Source organism: Anser brachyrhynchus, assembly GCF_964034855.1.
Source record: "Anser brachyrhynchus genome assembly, chromosome: 13".
Classification (NCBI taxonomy): Eukaryota; Metazoa; Chordata; class Aves; order Anseriformes; family Anatidae; genus Anser; species Anser brachyrhynchus.
In genome coordinates this window covers 5576109-5595500 of record NC_137708.1, presented here as the reverse complement: position 1 = coordinate 5595500, position 19392 = coordinate 5576109, and the positions used below count along the sequence as shown (strand labels likewise).

General features: G+C 34.2%; 1 protein-coding gene and 1 long non-coding RNA gene across 2 annotated transcripts in view; both read left to right on the top strand.

Annotated features, from left to right (window-relative positions):
• Positions 1-19392, top strand: part of LOC308176882 (uncharacterized protein) — a 436002-nt gene that overhangs the window by 399481 nt on the left and 17129 nt on the right. The window contains exon 20 of the mRNA XM_080553232.1: positions 13413-13481. Coding sequence (XP_080409358.1) covers positions 13413-13481 — 69 coding nt within the window. The remainder of the gene's footprint in view (positions 1-13412; positions 13482-19392) is intronic.
• LOC308177025 lies at positions 111-4808 on the top strand. The gene is made up of 3 exons (XR_013938800.1): positions 111-1180; positions 1941-2021; positions 3020-4808. It is a non-coding gene; the product is annotated as an uncharacterized lncRNA (long non-coding RNA).

The following is a 19392-nucleotide window of genomic DNA, read 5'->3' as shown; positions in this document are numbered from 1 at the left end:
TCATAAGTAATTGCCCACTACCTCTCTGAAATAGGTTTATAGGAAAATGTACATCCTCCTCCTTACATAAATGGAAAAAAAAAAAAAAAAAAAAAAAGGAGATAGTAATGAAGTGATTTCCTCAGGGCCATAAGCTGTGATTGGAATCAAAATTGTTACCGAGAAGTTTGTAATTCCAGCCCAATACCTTGGCTGTAACAGTACTTACAGGGACTCCCATGCCTGCCTGTCACTCCTAGAATTACTGGACCTCGGAGCTATTGCTCTGTGAATGATGATCATAGTTTACGGCTTCAGCTTATTCAGAAATGTGTTTGTTGGACAAGCTCTTTTTTTTTTTTTAATCTGTCTGAAGTTTCTCTTCTAGATATAAATTGTGATTGAATGATTTAGTCCATATTGTTTCAAGTGAAAATGGTGCTTCTATACCTGGTTTCATAAAATATTTCCTTTTCTGTTAGCAAGTATCTATTGTTCTCTAGTACTTGGGGGAAAAAATTCTTCATTTTAATGAATATTACTGCTTCATGCAATTGCATGCTGCAATACCTTTTATTTAACTGACATGTAAAGGTTGAACAGACGATCAGACTTTCATTTGTTTCTGCTTCTGGTGAAGTTAAAAGTGAGACTTTCACCAACGTTAATGGAAAAAGGTTTTGAACTATAGAAATCAGGGGACCACTCCTAACACCTTTCAATTTATGGGAGTTCTGTTATCAGCTGTAATGTTAACAGGTTTTCCTGGGGTTTATTGATTCCTGTGTGCTGTCTAATCATCTACTTCTACTTTTTGAAAGCAAGCAAATAACATGTAAATGCCAAGATTAATAGATTTTTTAAAATTTAACATTTAAATAAATTTTGTCTAAGCTTTAACACTGGGGTGGGTGGAACTATTACAAGCTGATAACTAAAGTAGCATCCAGAAGAGGAGGGAAGAAGGAATGGTCACAAGTGAGGGCTGGTTCTTGTCAGGTGACCTTACTGATGAAGACAATCGGAAGAACAGAGCTTATATTAAAGTGGTTAATATGACTCTGAAGTAGCAGTTAGACTGCCTTCTCGATCTTGTTAAAAGATAACAATTTTAATTTATTTTATTTTTCCAATTTCTATAAAAACAATGTTATTCCTTATCTTCAGCTGTGACAAAGTGGTACATGTAGGTAATTCTAAGGTAAGTTTTAAGAAGGGTACTTGGACATATAGCAAAGTGTGTTTCCATGACCTGTGACTTTCCTGTTCTTTCCCTTCTAGCAAATACAAGGGAGAACAGATAGCATTTTCTTTTTAAGTGGATCTGTTAAGCACACCGAACAACAGTGTAACTATATTACAGAAGACAGAAAATAAAAAATACTAATAAAAGTTAAATTCCACTCATCTGTTTCATTTAAAGATCTCGTGGTTTATGTCATGGGATATTATAAATGTTTAGATATATTCTTGTAATCAATAAGAGTAATCTTGTTGATTACAGTTTTTATTCCTTAGTCTGTAAAAGTAAGTATGTGCATACTACTACCAGAAATTAAGTTTTTTAATACTGTATTTTTGCATGTTACAATGAAGAAATTTCTTAACTGTAAAATCTTTTTCTCTGAACAAGGCCAACTATTTAAATAACTTTGCTTTCATAGTAGTGTAGTAGCAGCCTATGCAAAATGACAGGTGCTCAGGAGTGGTTTTTTTTTTCTCTAGTCTTGACATAAAATGGCATAACGAGTCATAGAATTAAGGACAAAATAGAGCATTTAGAATTTTTGTTGTTGTTGTTAGTAATTGTCTTTGTAGTTGATGAACAAGTTTTTTTCTAATTCCCATAATACATACATCTAACAGGTCAATAAAACCCTATCATTGGAATCGACAGGTTCAAGTTACATGTTTTGTACTGTTCATCTGAAGCAAAATTAATTTTTATTCTTTTATTTTAGCCAAGGATTGTTATATACCACAGAAGAAGTGTGATACAGAGTGGAAAAGGCAGTAAAATGGAAACTGAGACGTTGAGTTAGGTAGGAAAAACAGACTCCTGTATCTATTTGACTTTGCTATTTAGGTCTGTAGATCATCTATTACCATGCTTTTTAAATATGCTTTTTTGCAATATGTCCAAATTAATTAATGAAAATCTAGAGAAGCTTTGAAGAGAGAGGCCTGCTTCTTCAGCTCTAGTTGCGCCATTGTTTTTGTCCAATAGTTTTAGGATTGCTTTTTCTTCCTCTGGCAGATTTTTCTTTGAACAAAGCAGCATTGTTCCACTGCTGTTTCCATCTTTTCTCTTCTCTTACGTTGTTTTTTTTTTTAAAGTTTGTTTTAACAATGAGTGAGTTAAAAATTGACCTACACTTTCACTGAACTACAAAATAAATAAATAAATAAAAATAACTTTGCATTGTTATGGGGCAAGTATGAAAGCCACTATTTGGAATTCCGAGATATGATTTAGTAGCTTACTGGGTAGTACTGGTGATGGGAGGACGGTTGGACTAGATGATCTTGTAGGTCCTTTCCAACCTTGTGTTTCTATGATTCTATGAATTAATGTCCATAGCTTTCAATGCTTTCGAGCACTGAGAATTTTTTAGACGAACTCTGTTTATTTGAGAAATGCCTTTGAATTTCAGAGGGAATTATATTTTCATCTAAACTTGTCTGAAATAATGAAACTTTTATGAATTAAAAAATATATAATGTCTATCTAAAGTATATCAATACTATCTAAAGTATATCAATATCTAATTAATGGAAAAATTCAGCAAGCCGCTCATTGTTTTTGTACTGGTTGAAAGCTTGGATTTACCAGTTGCTGTTTTACCAGAGTTCCACAAATATTAAAAGTGTTTTTATTTATTTATTTGAAAAACACATTTTGATTACAATAAATTTCTGGTATTCTATCAAATCCTCTGCTACATTCATGGGGATTATTAGCAGCAGGCTTTTTTTTTAGTATGTCAGATAGGTAACTTTCAAATGTGTACTCACACATTTTTACTCACAAAATTTTTAGGTAGCAGACAACGCTTTTCTGGCTGCCTCATGTTGCATTGAATTTACTTCATGATTTTAAATCAAGGACCTGAAGAAGGCTGCCCTTACATAAAGTAATCACCAATGAAGCTACAGTTGATTAACTGTTGGGCTTTCATTGATTGCATGGTTACAGTTGCACAGGAAGATTTCTTACTTTATGTGTGTAGTATTAGTAAATCATGAAAGAATATTTTGTATATTGTATACATTGTATATATGCGCACAGGAAATGGGGGTCTACTATCCCATCTTGGACTTGCAAAACTGAACTTCATTTCTGCCACATCATTTAATTTTCTTCTTCACTTTCACTACAAAAATTCTACAGGCTTTTTGAGCAGGAGATTGTTCCTGTCTTTTGACTTGTGGGACTAAGCAAAGCTCTTCAGTGTGCCTGTTGCTCAGAAGTAGATGTTATAGATAGACTGCCTCATTAGAGTACTTTCCAAGGGGGACTAAAATATTCTAAGCTCTGTTCTATTCTGTTTTAAACACTGTATTGTTCTGATCCTGTCCTGCTGTGAAAAGTGAGCCTTAAAGCTAGCATAGCTGCAGTCAGTGACTGCTTCAATTCTAACCCTTCACTTCTACAGGCTGCAACACCTTCTTTCTCAGTATTAGTTGTGTCAGACCTTTCATGGTTTAGACTGAACTACAGACTGCCCACAGAATTGCATTTGAGCCAGGCTATAAGATAGCAGCCTACTGAAAAATATGGATTGCTCTTGCCCTTCTCTAAATCCATGTTACTTCCTTTTTGTGTCATCTTATCTTTGTTCTAGAAATGTCTTGTTTTTGTTGAAGTTCCGGCAATGAAATCTCTTGAACCATCATCTGAAATTGCCCCAGTAAATAAGTTTTGTTCACTTGTTTCTTTGTTTTGTATCTACTTTGCCTTTCTGCTTATGCTTTTCAGAAGGTGGCCTGTTCTTAGAGGGTCCAGTAGCAGAGCATTCAGCTAAACCCATATATGTTTCTGAATATAATGGAAGGGTCATTTGAAAATGTATATGTAGAGGATGTACTGCAGAGGTATTTCTGAAGTAATTTAAGAAATAATAACTTTGAACGTGTTTCTGTGTTAGTGGATTATATTTCAACATGGTTTACTTCAGAGTATATTTTTTATTATTTCCCATCAGGCAGGGACATATAACCAGTTGTCAGGATAGCAGCTAAGCAGTCTAACAAATAAAAATCAATGTAATAAACAGTGTGTAATGGATGTCTGAGATCATATTTAGGTTGTCTGGGGATTTCAGATAGATTATTTTTAGTGGTGTTATGCACAGAATCGTAGAATGGCTTGGGTTGGAAGAGACCTTAAAGATCATCTAACTCCAACACCCCTGCAAGTATAGGAGCACGCTTTCAGCTAAACTTCTGTGTTTACTACCTGGGCTTATAACTGGTAATGAAATTGGATGATACAGGGAGATTTATCACCAAAGAACAGTGCAACATACAGGAGTGAGATGGTGCAGCTACATTTTTTCTTCAAAGAAAAGAAAGATAAAGAATGAACTGAAGTTACAAGGAAACAATTTCAGGTGTTAGTTTAAGCTAAATAAACAATGAGCAGCTCTCAGCTGTATGAACTTTATTATTGAAAGAACAGATTTAATATTATTGGTTTGATTTAAACACTTATTACATAGTTTATTGTAGAACTTTATAGTAACACTTATAAAGAAGATAGTTGCAGAGGTTTATGACTTAAAATCATATAAAGCATTTCAGCAAAATGTGGAGCAACTATCATTCAAAGTCATAAAGATACTTAAATAAGATAATAGATGATTTCTGATATTATTTTAATCCCTATATTTTGCCCAGTAAAGTTAATATGTAATGAAAATTTTATCATAATCTTCTCCACAAAATTTTAGTGCTCTAATTTGTAGTATGGTTATAAACTTCTGACTAGGATAGAAAAGATGATAATATTTCTGCCTAGAAGAAACGTTTAAAATCAAATATGAATCTGTTTATATGAATGTAGTTATGATCGTATTTTACAGTCTTTTCTTTATATGAACATATTGGCTTTGGCAGATTGGTAATTTTGGTTTTAGGGTGTGTAATTTTAAAAAAAATGTTTTTATTGAAGCTATTATAATCTGAATCAGTTACATCTGGCCAGTGGCTAACTTCTCTTTTTCTCCTGAAAGTTTTTACACTCCATATCTGAATTACATAGTTTAAAATGATTCTAAATAGATTAATCATTTTATTATTAAAATATACATGGGAGATAGTTTAAAATGGAAAGACTATACCTTGACATATGCACTTACAGAAGAGACATAAAATCTCTCTTATAAACAGTGTTGGATTTCTTGTATCTAGCAACTTTGACAAGCCTGACATAAGCATTGAATACTGCAGCATGTAATTGTTAGATTCATAAAATATGTGGGTGGGTAAAGTAAAATATATAGAGATGGCATTGTCTTGAATAAATGAATCCTTTGTTAAACATTTTCCAAAGTTTATTTATAGCACACTGCAGTTTGTAACAACAAATGTACTGTATGAAAGAGCACATGGAATTAAGGACTATTGTATACTTCATATGCATGAAGGAAAACATTCCTTAGAAGTGAAACCATTAATGTTATATTCTGAATCACAAATACTTAACCACATAACCTGCTTATATGCAATGATGCTGAAGTACTTAACGTATATATTCTTAAAGCTCTCTCAATCTACATAGAATTAAGCATTCCACAGTACTTAGTGAAGCTGGTTTTAAAGTGATGTCTATTAGAAATAAATGTTAGTGTTTTAGTAAACATGTAGGTGTTTAAAGGTGATTCATGGTGTCTTTCTTTTAAATAATGAGAATTGTGTACTGCAGGACAAGTTTGGGAAGTATGAAAGCACTTTACAAAGGAAAGAAATTGAATACAGTGTAAAATATTAAAGCTTTATACTGACAGAACTGTTTTTATTTAAATTTTTATTGAATTTTTTCTTTGAAGTAACAACAAGAGACACATACTGTTGGCAGATAAACGATGCTGTGCTGAATGAGTGGTTACTTAACCTTAGAGCTGTCAGATACCATTATTTTCAATGTCAAGGAGCTGGAAAGCTTTATGCAATGTATTCTGTTCTTCATATTAAAATGGTCAAATTTCTGTTCATTTATACATTTCTGTGCTACAGCTACATACGATATGTAGACTGCTTCAGCAGGGAATGCTGAATTTGGCTCTAGACCTGCTTAAAACATGAAGCCAAATTATGCTTCAGGTTATCCTGAAAGCTCAAGCAGTAGTGCCTGAAGCACTGATGTTCTTTTGCTCTGAATTTTGAAATATTCTAATGTCTGAAGCAGGCATGCTATTGTCCTGACTAATAAAAATAACAATGTGAAAATCTCTCAAGGGCACAGTGTGTAATTTTATTTTGGCAAGAGTTTGCCATATGATAAATTCCAGTTCCATAGTTGGTATTTACCCGTTAAAATTAATTTGAGGACATTTTAGTATTTTAAATTAGGGATGGCCATTATTTACATTTCTGATGAACTTGCTATTGCAAAAGGCACGTGCACTGCTCTTGCTAGTATTTTTATGTTTGACCAGAGTATATAGATTCTCAGACATCTGGCAGCTAACCCCCAGAGAGATTTGTCCAGTTCAATGTCTTTGGGAGACGATAGTGTATATTGTCACTAGTACAATAAAAGATGTATTTTATTTTACTTGATCACAGAGTGGACACAATGCAAAATGCTGTACTGTGCTTTTGAATTCTGATTTAACATTCATTTATAAAACACAAAAAGAATTAATAGGAAAACTACAACAAAGGGAAGTCAGAAATTGTTATATGTTAAGATCATAGGATCAAAGGGTAACTCAGGTTACAAGGGACCTCAGGAGGTCATCTCGGCTGACCTAAACAGGGTCAGCTGTGAGCTCAGGACTTCATTCAGTTTGGTTTTTAAAACCATCCACAACCTCTCTGAGCAGCCTGTTTCATTGCTTATGGCAATAAATACCCATGCAGTAACTGACTTGTTCAATGCATTGAAATGCATTTGATTAATGTATGATGATCAGCTGTTTTGAGCCCTTGTCTGTGTGCAGATTTTTCCTGTTGTTTTCTTTTTTTTCTCCCACACAGACATTTTTGTTTGTTTGCTTGTTTCCAACTATATTGCTTAGCCTTGACACACCACTTTTTTTTTTTTATCAACAAATATTTCAGTGGTAGTATTCAAGTACATATCATGAAAATATTCATGAGGATTATTCATACTAAAGTCATTCAGTATATTCTTGGATGACAGTTATAATTATTTATCGCAGTAAGGGTTCTCTATCTCTCATTTCATTTTCACTTCCAGAAGGCAGGCCTTCCCTTCATGTTTTGAAGGAAAGGGCACGATCAAGAAAAAACACAGTACTTTTACTCTGAAGTTCTATAATCTCTTCTAATTTATCCTTAAAATTATGTGAACAAAGGATCTGCATAAATTGTTGTAAGAATTTCTAACAAGTGTTCTCTCCATGTGCTCAAATTCTTCATTTACCTTCCAAGAAGAAAACTGATAACATTACTGAGATGATGGGAGACGCTGAGTTGTGAGGTCGGTGAACACACTGAGGAGTCAAGACAGAGCCATGGAAACAGGCATTCGAGCGTTCCTTGTCACCTTCATCACATATGTTAATGCCAGGGACACAGAGTACCAATGGCTGAATTCCTTGATAGCAGACTCATGGGAATCAGTGGATTGTGTTTAATCTGTGGATTATTTTATTATGAAGTATGCTTATTTAACAAGTCTAATAGGTCAGCACAGAGCACCAGTGCTTGTATGATATAGAACGTGGTGAACAATGATCACGAGGAAGTTTTGGAGCTGGTAAAGTGAGTTTCCTGCACCAACAGCTAGCTCCTTCCCATTCTCTGTAGCTGACATGCTCTCTTTTAATATATCACCAATAAAGTGTTGTGTCATGTTGCCGTCCCCATCTCCACCCCGTATTTATACATAAATTGTTACTTCAGTACTTCAACTGGTTTACCTGAGGTGGGGGACAGGATCTTCTCTGCTATGTTTTCAAAAGATAAATCTGATTTGCTGTTCAAAGCGGTGGAATGCTCTGCAAATACTGTAAAGACTGAGAGCTGTGGTACTTGTGTGTTGTGCCTGAACAGCAGGAAGGGAGAAAACAGGTGCTAAACAGCAATGATTAGCATATGTATACCAACTGACGAGGTGTTAAACATAATTTCATGCAGAGGTGTCAAAACCTTGGCCAAAGGATATGTTATAACTATGTGAAATAATACAACCAGATTATATAAAACACAGTGGAACATAAAAATCTTCAAATATCAAATGACCTGGTCAAAACAGTACAGCTCATTTACTAGGATACATATTTTCAAGAGGCTAGGGATATATATGTTCAGAACCAATGTACTTCTCAAAATGATACGATAATTTCACGCTGGCTTCAAAACAAATGAATGCTTCATTTTGTACTGCTGCAGTGGAGCCTTAAAAGTTAAATCTGGTATTTCCTTTTGTTACTTGTATTATTTACTGTGTGATATTCTTTTCCTTAAACATTGCTTGCACTGGAAGATGGAATGTAAGATTTAGTGATCTTAGTTTAAGTAGTTGCCATGGTCTGGTGCTTTTCATACATGGAAATTATCAGGTTCTATTAGAGATTGTGCTCTTCTCTTTCATTTTTATGCCATATATTCCTTATGATCATTTAATGAATGCACTTAACTGTAATACATATGAATCTGATAGTCATGCATCTTTCATGATTTTTTTCCTTTAACTTTTACTCTCCGTTTCATGCCCCAGGCATGGCTTGAACCTTTTTCCTTTCTATTGTCACAATAACTTTCATTGTCTCAACTTTCACTTTGTTGTCTTGATAACAACTGAAGGATTCAGTCCAGACTAGAAGACCTTGCTACTTTTAGCTATTAGTATTTACTTATATGTGGGCTACTGCACCCTTTATTTTAATTAAAATTGAGTGAAAAAGGCCATTTTTAAAACAAGATATTGCTTCCATTTTCTGCATTCTCTTCCTTTCCTTTATTATTTTGGTGGTTTTATGAAAAAAAAAAAATAGTACTGTTAGAAGTGACCATCCTGCCTGGAAGTCATCCCTATGTTATTAAGAGAGCTGTCCTCTCAGTGAGACAAAGTACTACATTAAACTCATCTTCCTCCTAGCTCTCATGGGGCAGTATCCTTTCAAATTTTTCTCTGCTATTCCACTGAGATCCACTATCTGACAGGAGAACAGGGCTTCTGGGCATCTCCCTTTGCAGACTTCCGGCTGGCCAAGTTTCAACTATTTGTTTCTTTGTTTCTTTAAAAGGGAACATCCTTGAAGAGCCTGCTGATTTGTTCTAGGAGATACCATTCTTGAAGATACATTTTAACTGCCTCATAACAGTGGTTTGCTACAATGTGCTGAGACACACACATATATATATATATATATATATATATATATTCCTCAAATGCTGTAAAGAGAGCTTAGATCCTAACAACACATCCACAGCCACAGAACATTGGCCTAAAATGTGTTTATTTTAGCAGAATATTTAATTCAGTGCTGGGTTTCTAAGAAAGTATTTCCAGGTTTTCAAAGGTTCAAAATAGTTCAGTCTTCACTTGCAATAAAGCCATTCTCCCTTAATTCTTCCCTTTTGACTATTACTACATACATAATTATTTTTCAAAAACATACCTTTAAAATTAGAGTGTTGAATCTGTTTTGAAAAATAATCAAATGTCTCAATCTGAGGCTCAGTGTCTAGAATAATCTTATTGCATCTGATCTTGGTTGCTTGTACCCAAGTAAATCTTTCAGGTAGGTTCTGGTGCAGTGGATCTCAACATCCTCTTGTACCAACGTGGCTTTGCTAACTCCACAGCATTTTGAAGATGTGTCTAAAGTGGCATAATATGAGATAGGCTGAAAAATGGAATGTTAGATGTGAACACTGTGGGATGCTAGCCAGGCTCTACTTTAGCTCTGCTATTAATCAATGGCATTATCAAAAGTATTGTCGAACATACGCTAATCTCAGGATGAAATATTACAATTATGACTGGGGAAAAAAATATATATATATATATATATATAAAAACATTAGAACTAGGAATGGTACATTGGTTAAGATAATTCATTTCTGCCCTTAATGGAAAACACATTTTCTTGACTGTATTTTGTGTATTATAATTAACAGATTGTAAAGAGACTGAAAGGTAGCGAGCATGTTCCTCTCTAGCTGATATTTAGCACTGTATAGCAATGACTGAGGCAGTAGGATTTCCATTGTTTTTCAGTGACTGATTATTCCTTGTTGGCTAGAGTTCAAAAAGTTTTTAAGCATATGCATACCTTTTTCCACTTGAGATAGTTCAACCACAGCAAGAAAGCATTTAAGGACACAGTCATGTAGTTCTTCAGATCTCACTAGTCACTCTTGAGAGTCATAGCTATTCTTAACCTGTACAGAAATTCTGAATTGTATTTGGCTTTACATTGAGTACCAGCCTCAATATGAAGCTCATACGTCAGAATAATGAGCATGTGTTTGGAGGGAGAATATGAACAAATATCTTTCTAGACTCCTAATTTTAATTATTTTTATTATTTTAGATTATGCATTTAACAAATAAGCCATTTATTAAAATGAGACTGCCACGTTCCTGGCTGACACAAGAGGGCACTTTAAAGTAAAGTTGTTGTTTATTGATTCCTATAGTCCCTACAGCATGATAAAGATTGGGATTTTTAAAATGTAGACAACGTTTATTAACGATCTAAACAACAACAACAACAAAAAAAAACAACAAAAAAAACTGCTACAAAATAAAAACAATGTGGGTGTACATCAGGGTTAGTACATGTTGTTGAAACCTTACTCGTGTTATGAGATGGACCTGGGGTTTTGGAAAGGGAAAGAACACACACCACATGACATTCATTAACGTTCACTCAGATAATAGCAGTACCACTCACTGGCAGTAGACCACAAGACGTGCAGTAATAAATCCCCTTTGTTACAGTGTAATTAACAGTTAAAATTTCAAGTGAGGTCTCATTTGATATCTTAGATGAGATTTAGAATATGGGTTAAAGAGTTTGTGTTTCCTGTTAGTTACTGCATGAAATCTTGATTGGGGAATCACTACACAACCAGCTGCAGTGAAGGGAAGCTTTGCAGCACCTTACACAAGGTGTTGCAGGGAATGTAAATAGAGGTAATTACCCTCCACTGTGCTATTAGTGTTTTGGGATCCTTTTCTACATTGTGAGGAGGCCGTAGCTGTGAAGCTCTTAATCCCACTCATAAAAAAATCTATCAGCAAGAGCTTCTATAGCACAATTTCCTTTCTGTATCAGTGCAAGGTTTAATATCTAATTTTTCCAATAATAGGTCATTTTGTTCCCACACATGTTAACCACAAGGTTCATTTTTCTCTCTTTTGATTGTGTTAGAGACGCAAGGCAAACTTCCCAACAAACGTAACTGACTAATGTTTAAAATCTGGTGTGAGGGAGTTGAATTTTCATAGCTTAATTAGTGTCAGCAGGTTGCCAATTAATTAATGAAATTCTTTTGTGCTATCTCCAGCTGTATTTAATTAGACTGTTTTTAGAGGAGGGAAGGCTATTGTCTAAATGTAGCTAGGTGATGAGGTATTTTTCAGAAATTGTGCTTTACACCTTGTTAAAGATCTTTTTTCTTTCAAATTCTGAATTCAATCTTTTTTCTTTCAAATTCTGAATTCTTCACATTCTGCAAATGAGTACAGTTTGTTCTGTCAGCAAATAAGTAGTTAGCAAGGTTATTAACTTTATGATATGACATGGAAGCCTTTGGATTAGTGTTTTAGATAAACCGTTGAAGTTCATTGGCGAAAAAAACAACAGTGTGATTAATTAAAAATACATTTGTTAAGATCCAAGTTAAATACTGATATAATCCAACCTAATAATATGGCATTTTAGAAGAGGACTAAATTAAATTATAAGACCAGATCTTTAAAGTATTTTATATTAAAAATAAATAAATAAATAAAAATAAAATAAAATGTATAATCTAAAAGTAATGAGCTATGAGTTAATATTTTGCACAAGCTGATACTTGTGAGAAACGTCAGAATATTGCTGAATTTTTAGTAACAGAACTTCTATCTTGTGATAAAGTGAAATTTTAGTATCTCTGCATCATTCATAGTTGGATTTCCAGTTCTTCCCAGCACACTGGTATTAAAAATAGTGATTTTTTTTCAACTTTATTTTTAATTACATTTTATTAATAAAATGAAGAAACTTCTTAATCTTATTAATAAAAGTAACAGATTAGGATCAGAAAGGCTGTTTTCTTTTCCTAACTTTCTAACTCATTTACAAATGCAAGAACCAATTATCTGAATTTTACTATTTCCTTCATACTTAAGAATTCTGTATGGTTATTGCAAATTACCACAGATGGAAGGGCCCATCCTGGACATTGATAACAAATGTGAAAGATTTCAGCATGTCAGTGGAGCAAAGATCTCAAATATTTTGAAAATTAATGAAAATCAATGCATTGTTGTATCAGAGTTCAGTACCTTAGAGACATTTTTAAGTGCAAGAGTATCCAACTCATTTTCTATTGAAAATTAATAAATACCTGAGTAAAAATACAACAACAGGAAATTTAAGGTGTAGCTTTAAATATTTCTTTTCCCAGATGTAACTGTGCATTGCCACCCTCTAGACTCTGAACTCGCAATTGAGTTATTGGTCTAGCTGACTGCTCCCAGTAGCCAAACTGAGCTTTTAATATTACAGTCAGTTACAACCTAGTCTTGCACCAGGATTCAGAAATGACATATAGTTTGGACACAAGTTTGTCTGTGCTTACTTATATGTGCATAAAATGATAACAAAATTATGTTTCCATGAAAACAGAGTGGCTCTAAATGGTTTTGCTAAATCGTTTAATTTGTATGTAGGAGGAATTGTATTCCATTGCAGAATGTGGCTTTACTTAGTTCTGTATTGGTGTTAATCTGTTCAGGATTATGCCTAAACGTTATTGTTTGAAAAGTACCTGCACAATTTGAAGCAGCTATTTCCTTTCTATGCATTTTGTGATAATCTTGTCAGAGTTCCTTGGGCATCTCCATCCAGGTGCACTCAAATTGCAGCCATTGCAAATTATACACCTACCTTGGCAAAACATCCTTCCCTCAATACCACCATAATAGTTTCAGCTAACCAGAAAATTCATTCCACCAATTTTTATTTTTTATTTTTAAATTAAACAATACAAGCATTTAAGATATTATTTATATCTCTTAGCAGGAAGACTACTGGAAGGAACACCCTGCATGACTGAATCCAGTTTCCTGCTAGCGCAGTCAGACATAGGTAAGGGATTGTAACATAAATTGATCAAGCAACATCTCAGAAGCAGATAGGATCTTTATGTTGACTCTGCTGTGTAAAAATGCTGGGATTCTGCTCTAGAACACCATGGCCCAAGAAACTTTAATTTAGTTTATGTTTGTTCATACACCCGTTGACCTTCATTTCTCTTACTGCATTCATATTGGATCATTCCAGTTCTTACACTGATATTCCACACACCTGCTTCACTTTTATGAACTTCACTCTTAAGTCTCTTCAATATCTTTGTCAAATTATTTCCTTTGGTGATGAAGCCGTGATGAGGCAATATATGTAATGATTGGAAATGAAGGGCATGTTTTAGTTTCTCCTATTGTAACCTACAATCACTGTCAGAGTTACCTCTCAAAGACATTAGAATACGTACCTCCTAAAAGTCATTATTTTTAATTAGGTAATAAAATAATCTCTTCCTTTAAATTTTTCTTTTGGAGTTAATGCAAGAGTAATGTGTATGTAAAAGAAAAATAAAAATTCAGGTAATATTCATCACTATTTAAGCAACATTGCCAGCTCTTCATTTGCAAATTGTTTTGTGATCACAGGTAGGCTGATGCATCTCTGCTGACTACAACTGAATTGATCTTGCTTAGTCCAGCATTTAATTTGGCTTGCTACTGCAAAGGTGTATTAACAGAGTAGTGTGCTATAATGTATCCACTAAATCTATTCTTTATAGTTCAGTGGGGATGTAGTTGACTATTTTACTGTGGGAAAGACTTACACGTAAATGTTAAAGGGGCAGTGATAGCTTTTAGGCCTAATATTTAGTTGGCTTAGTAAAATCCACCTCTTGAAATTTACTTGTTTTACATTATTTCTTTATATGAATTACAAATAAAGACTTTCAATATATATTGAAAGAGAGAAATGTGATTAATGTAGGTATACATTTTGTTTTTAAGACAGAGTCAAATCTGAAAAGCTCTTTAGTTTTTTTAGAAGCCTAGTTTTTTGTTTGTTTGATTTTTCAATAAATAAAATCATATTTATTCCTTTTTCTCTTTAAGGTTTTCAGAAAGTTTTAGAGCAGAATTGCTGAGTGCTGCCTGTGCCTGACTCTGTCTGCTATTCTCTTTATTATAGCAACAAGGAGGTTATTTTTTTGGATCTCAGTAAGGATTTGTGTGCTTATTTTATCTTTATTACTATGTCATGGAATGTGATTTTGGTTCCCGTGTCTAGAATCGTGTGAAAAAAAAAAAAAAACTCTGAACTGAACCAAACTGAAGTTTTCTGAGCAAAACAAAGCTTTCCCAAAATAAGGAAAGAGCAAAAATCTGTAAAGGTAAACATCTGTTCAGGCTACTATTGTGAAGGGCTGCTTGGATTTACAAGCAGATTGAGTATCTTTCCAGATGGCCAGTGCTTCCTCAGCTATGTTCATGTATTACTTTAGTTGTTCTAGCAGTGAAATAACTGAAATAAAAATCCAAGACCGAATATGTATTTCTAATAAGCAACTAGCTACAGTAATACAGTTCACAAAAGTTAAATAACAGGGATTCACAAAAAGAGTTACATATGAAAAAAAGTCCAGATCTTTGTTTATAAATGTGATATGTATACCACAGGTGATTTCTTTTTTCCTTTGCAATTCTCTCTGCTGGTTTAGGCAGTGTACATAATATATGCTTGTAAATTAAGAGTCTAGTTACTCTCCCAGTCACCACACTTAGAATATTATGGCATATGGTTTATGTTAACTATCTAAGCCATAATCCTGTATGTGAATCAAAAATATGTACTGTTTTTGCCAGGTTGGATGGGGCCTTGAACTACCTAGTCTAGGTGTACGCAGGTGGGTTGGAACTAAGTGATCTTTAAGGTCCCTTCCAACCCAAACCATTCTATGATTCAGATCATATAGGAATAAGCATGTTAATTCAGATTTTTCCTCTCAGTATGATTTTTACGAGTTTATGCATGAGTGTATGCATGAATATAATTGAGGTACTGAGGTTCATTATATCCTACCTTATATTTCTAAACTTTGTTATTTTATCTTCATCATTCCCATTAAATGGCAACATATATTCATATAATTTTGAACATACTATATTAATATAAATTTGAAAAGATTATCAGTTCTGTTCTCAAAGAGACTTGATGAAATTTTGTCAGGCAAACTAAGTCAAACCCAAGATGAAAAATGGTAATAGGATTAGAGTTATGTTTAACATATGAAAATGCAAATTCAGAAACTTGCCTTTTAAAATTGTAATAAAAATCTTCAATTACTGTAATAAAATTCTCAAAAGTTAGATTAAACTGACATTGTATCTACAAGGTCTTTTACATGTTAAAACTATACCACTGGGGGTGGAGTTTCAAACTGGAAAGGGAAGCAAATTGTCCCTGCCTCGAGAGTCCTCATAGGTATTGGTGTCAGCCATGTGATAAATGGGATTTTTTTTGTGTTAAACTGTTCATCATTTCATCTGCATGTTCCGTATACTTTCTGTGCAAAACTGCCAATATACAAAATTCCTATGTGATACCAAATCTTTCTTTTTTTTTTGGCTTGATTATGAGGTTGTTTTTTTTTCCCTTCCAAAATAAAAAAATCCCCTTCCCCAAAGTCACACAGCCCAGAATGTTCTGTGTCTCAGGCCCAGACCTATCACCTTTCTACTTCCCTGTTGCTAATGAGATTCATGCTATTACAGATTGCAAAAATACTTTCCCAAATGAAAAAGAAAGATTGTCTACAGAAGAAAGCAGATTGTGACAATCACTCCTTTAATATTCTGATCTAATAGCCCCACATGAGGCATTTTATTTTAGTATTAAGGAACTGAATTATTTAAAATTGCAGAAGATTGCAGTTCTATCATCTGCACTGAAATAATGGGGGCGGGGGGGGGGGGGGGGCGAACACAGTAGCAGTCCTTTTCTAAAATGCTGTTCAGCAAACAATGCAATCCTAGCCAGTAGGAGTAAAACTGATGAGATACACTACTTCCCTCATTTTCTTAGCCCAACAGATTCACCAATATTCCATCTCCTGCTCTCAGTGGAGGAGAAATGGGGGGTGACATTCACGTGTTTCCAGCTGTCAGGAAGAACAAGAACACTGCCTTTGTCTGCTCCTCCAGGCTTGTTTCTGGCCAGGATGTTGCCTCACATCTACCAGTTTATCATCATTTCCTTGCTTCTCTGTGCGTTTCAGAACTTTGTAGATTTCCTCCCAAAGGTTTTCAGACTCTTGTTATATCCTCATATCTACCTCCACTGCTTCAGTCCTCTCTATTAGATCAACTTCTCGGCATTAACATGGTTCCTGCGGCATGTGAGGATTTTTAATGACATGTTTTCATGAGCATGTGTTTAGGGTGGTAATTCTGTTCTTTTGGTGGCTTGTGAATGAAGATACATAAATTGACAGTGGCTTTAGCAAGCTTTGACTGGTAACAATGTTATAAGATGGAAAAATTGGTTCTGAGCTTTAGTAAACAGCTACCTTTTATCTTTTTGGCATACGGTCCTCCAGCTTGATGCCAAAGTGCTGCAAACCCATCTGTCTAGAAAAACAGAATATGCAATGATGTTATAAATGGGTCTGTGATCAATCTAACCATGAGTTTTATGATTTTTATGCACACGAGTGCTAACCTGTGTTTCATGAGTCACTGATATCTCAGTTCTGAAGACCTGCTCATGTGAATTAATTATATATATGTCCCCTGCACTTTGTCAAGAATTAAAAAGAAAAGCTTCATATGAAGAACAAAATTTGGGGTCATCTGAGGTGACAGATGCTTTCTTGTGCACAGATTCCATTGTTCAGTGCTGGAGTGGAAGGGAGAAAAAATCAGAGGCTACACCTTCATAAGTGTTTCCTTTTGCATTCTTTAATAAGCCTTTTTAACTTAGAAGACAAGTTGCAAATGTTATTGAAAGAAAATGGTGGTCCTTATTTGTGGTTGCTGACTAAGTAGATTTCTGTCTGTGTATTGAAGTTTCCATTAGTGTGAGATTTTTAAATTTAAATTTCATAGCAAGCATATTTCCTCCTGGGAATTGAAGTCAGTTCATTGTAACAAATAAAACCACGGTAAAATAACTTTGCTTTTTCACAGATTGCAGATTATTGAATTGATGCTTTAACATGGAAATTTAGCGTTTAAGATGTATGTTATTACTGTCATTTGCACGCTAAAGAAGCTCTTCTCAAAAGTACTTTTACTTTAAAACTGCCTAAGTGCTTTACACCACACAGAATAAGGCAAATCTAACTTTGTGCTATTGAACAGTAGGACAAAAGCTGTCTGTTAATAGACCAAGGAAATGATTGGGAGAAAAATGGAGTAGCTGAGTTTCTCTAAACCTATACTTTTTTTTTTACTTTTTTTTTTTCTTAATGAGCAATTTAACTGGCAATTGATCAGTCATTCAGCATTACAGTAAATGGTCAATCAAATATACAATGATGTGAGACTGCACTTTAGACCGAATCTGGCAGCAATCAGGAATGCTTAAGAATAAATACAGAGTAAATTTCTCTCTGTATTTACTTTAAAAGATAAAAACAACAAAACATAACCAAAACCAAAACAGCAATAACAAACTACCAGGCAGTTAATCAGTTGTATTCTTTATTGTGCATGGCAACATACTTGCTCATGAATTTCCATTTTATGCTTTTGTCTTTTTTTTATTTATTATTTTTTTTTACAGGACTTATTTTTACTGTTGGATTTCAGTCAAATATGACTGCTATGGAATGGTTGCATTAACAAGGTCTCGAGATCACAAATCTTTATAGACTTGTTTAATTTTATGCATGTGAGCTCAAGGCAACTATCCAAACAGATGACATTCAGAATATTGGTATGTGTTGCAGTATTAATTCCTACATTAACACTCCAGGTAGGCTCATTACAGGGGAGAATTTCTGTTTTTATCATTTTAAAATTATAAAGCTTTTAGTTTTCAGAAGCAAATCTTTGGTTCTAATCAGGTAAAATTCAAGAACTCATCACTGTCTTGCTTCTTGCTAAAAATATAGTATGAAACAGTCCTTTGACCAGTGGCATTTGCTAGTGTGAATGAGAAATACTGTCTAAAAATAAAAATCGTCTTTTATTTACATGAGGTGTGAAATATACCATTATAGGCAGCTGTCAGTGTGAATGGGTTAACATTTACCTAATTTATAATGTGTGAAAATAGACACCTACTAGCAGAACTAGAATGGAAAGAGAGCAGTCTCAAAAGAGCACAGTTCACATAACGTTTACCCCTTTTCCCTGACTCAGGTCTTTTGGCACTTAATACATTGTTTGAAGGGTTGTTAAATATTTGACTTTTACTCTGTGACCTCCTCTTTCAAGTGTAGAAGGAAATAGAAAGGCTCAGTTTGACATCCCTCAAGAGATCAGGCGGAGTAATGGGTAGCACTTACCTTTTTTGATCCCCAAGTTAAAGAAGAAACTTTTATTTTCCTAATAACTTGCAGTAAATGAAATTGGTATTCTCTGCGATGTGACCTAATGATCCTGGGAGGCTAAGGGAAAGTCATAGCATAAATATAAAAGTAGCTTTTGACAGGACACAGGTGAGCGACTCTGATGCATCTTCCATTGACAGTTTTTGTCTTCAGAACTGTTCAGACTTCTGGGTAATATCTGTCTATTTCTGGGCAATTTTTTTCAGTAGGCTTGGAATGGTAAGAGAATCCCCGCATCTCTACAATATCATGTATGTGTACTGTACATGATCAGCCAAACTTTTTCTTGCAGCAGGTGCAAATAATGAATGTAATAATCAATGAATGTAATAATCGGGTAGTCTGCAAATGGTACAGAGGCATTTGGCAATCGCAGTATTAAAACAAACTAATTATGGTAGCATTAACAACTCTTTTCTG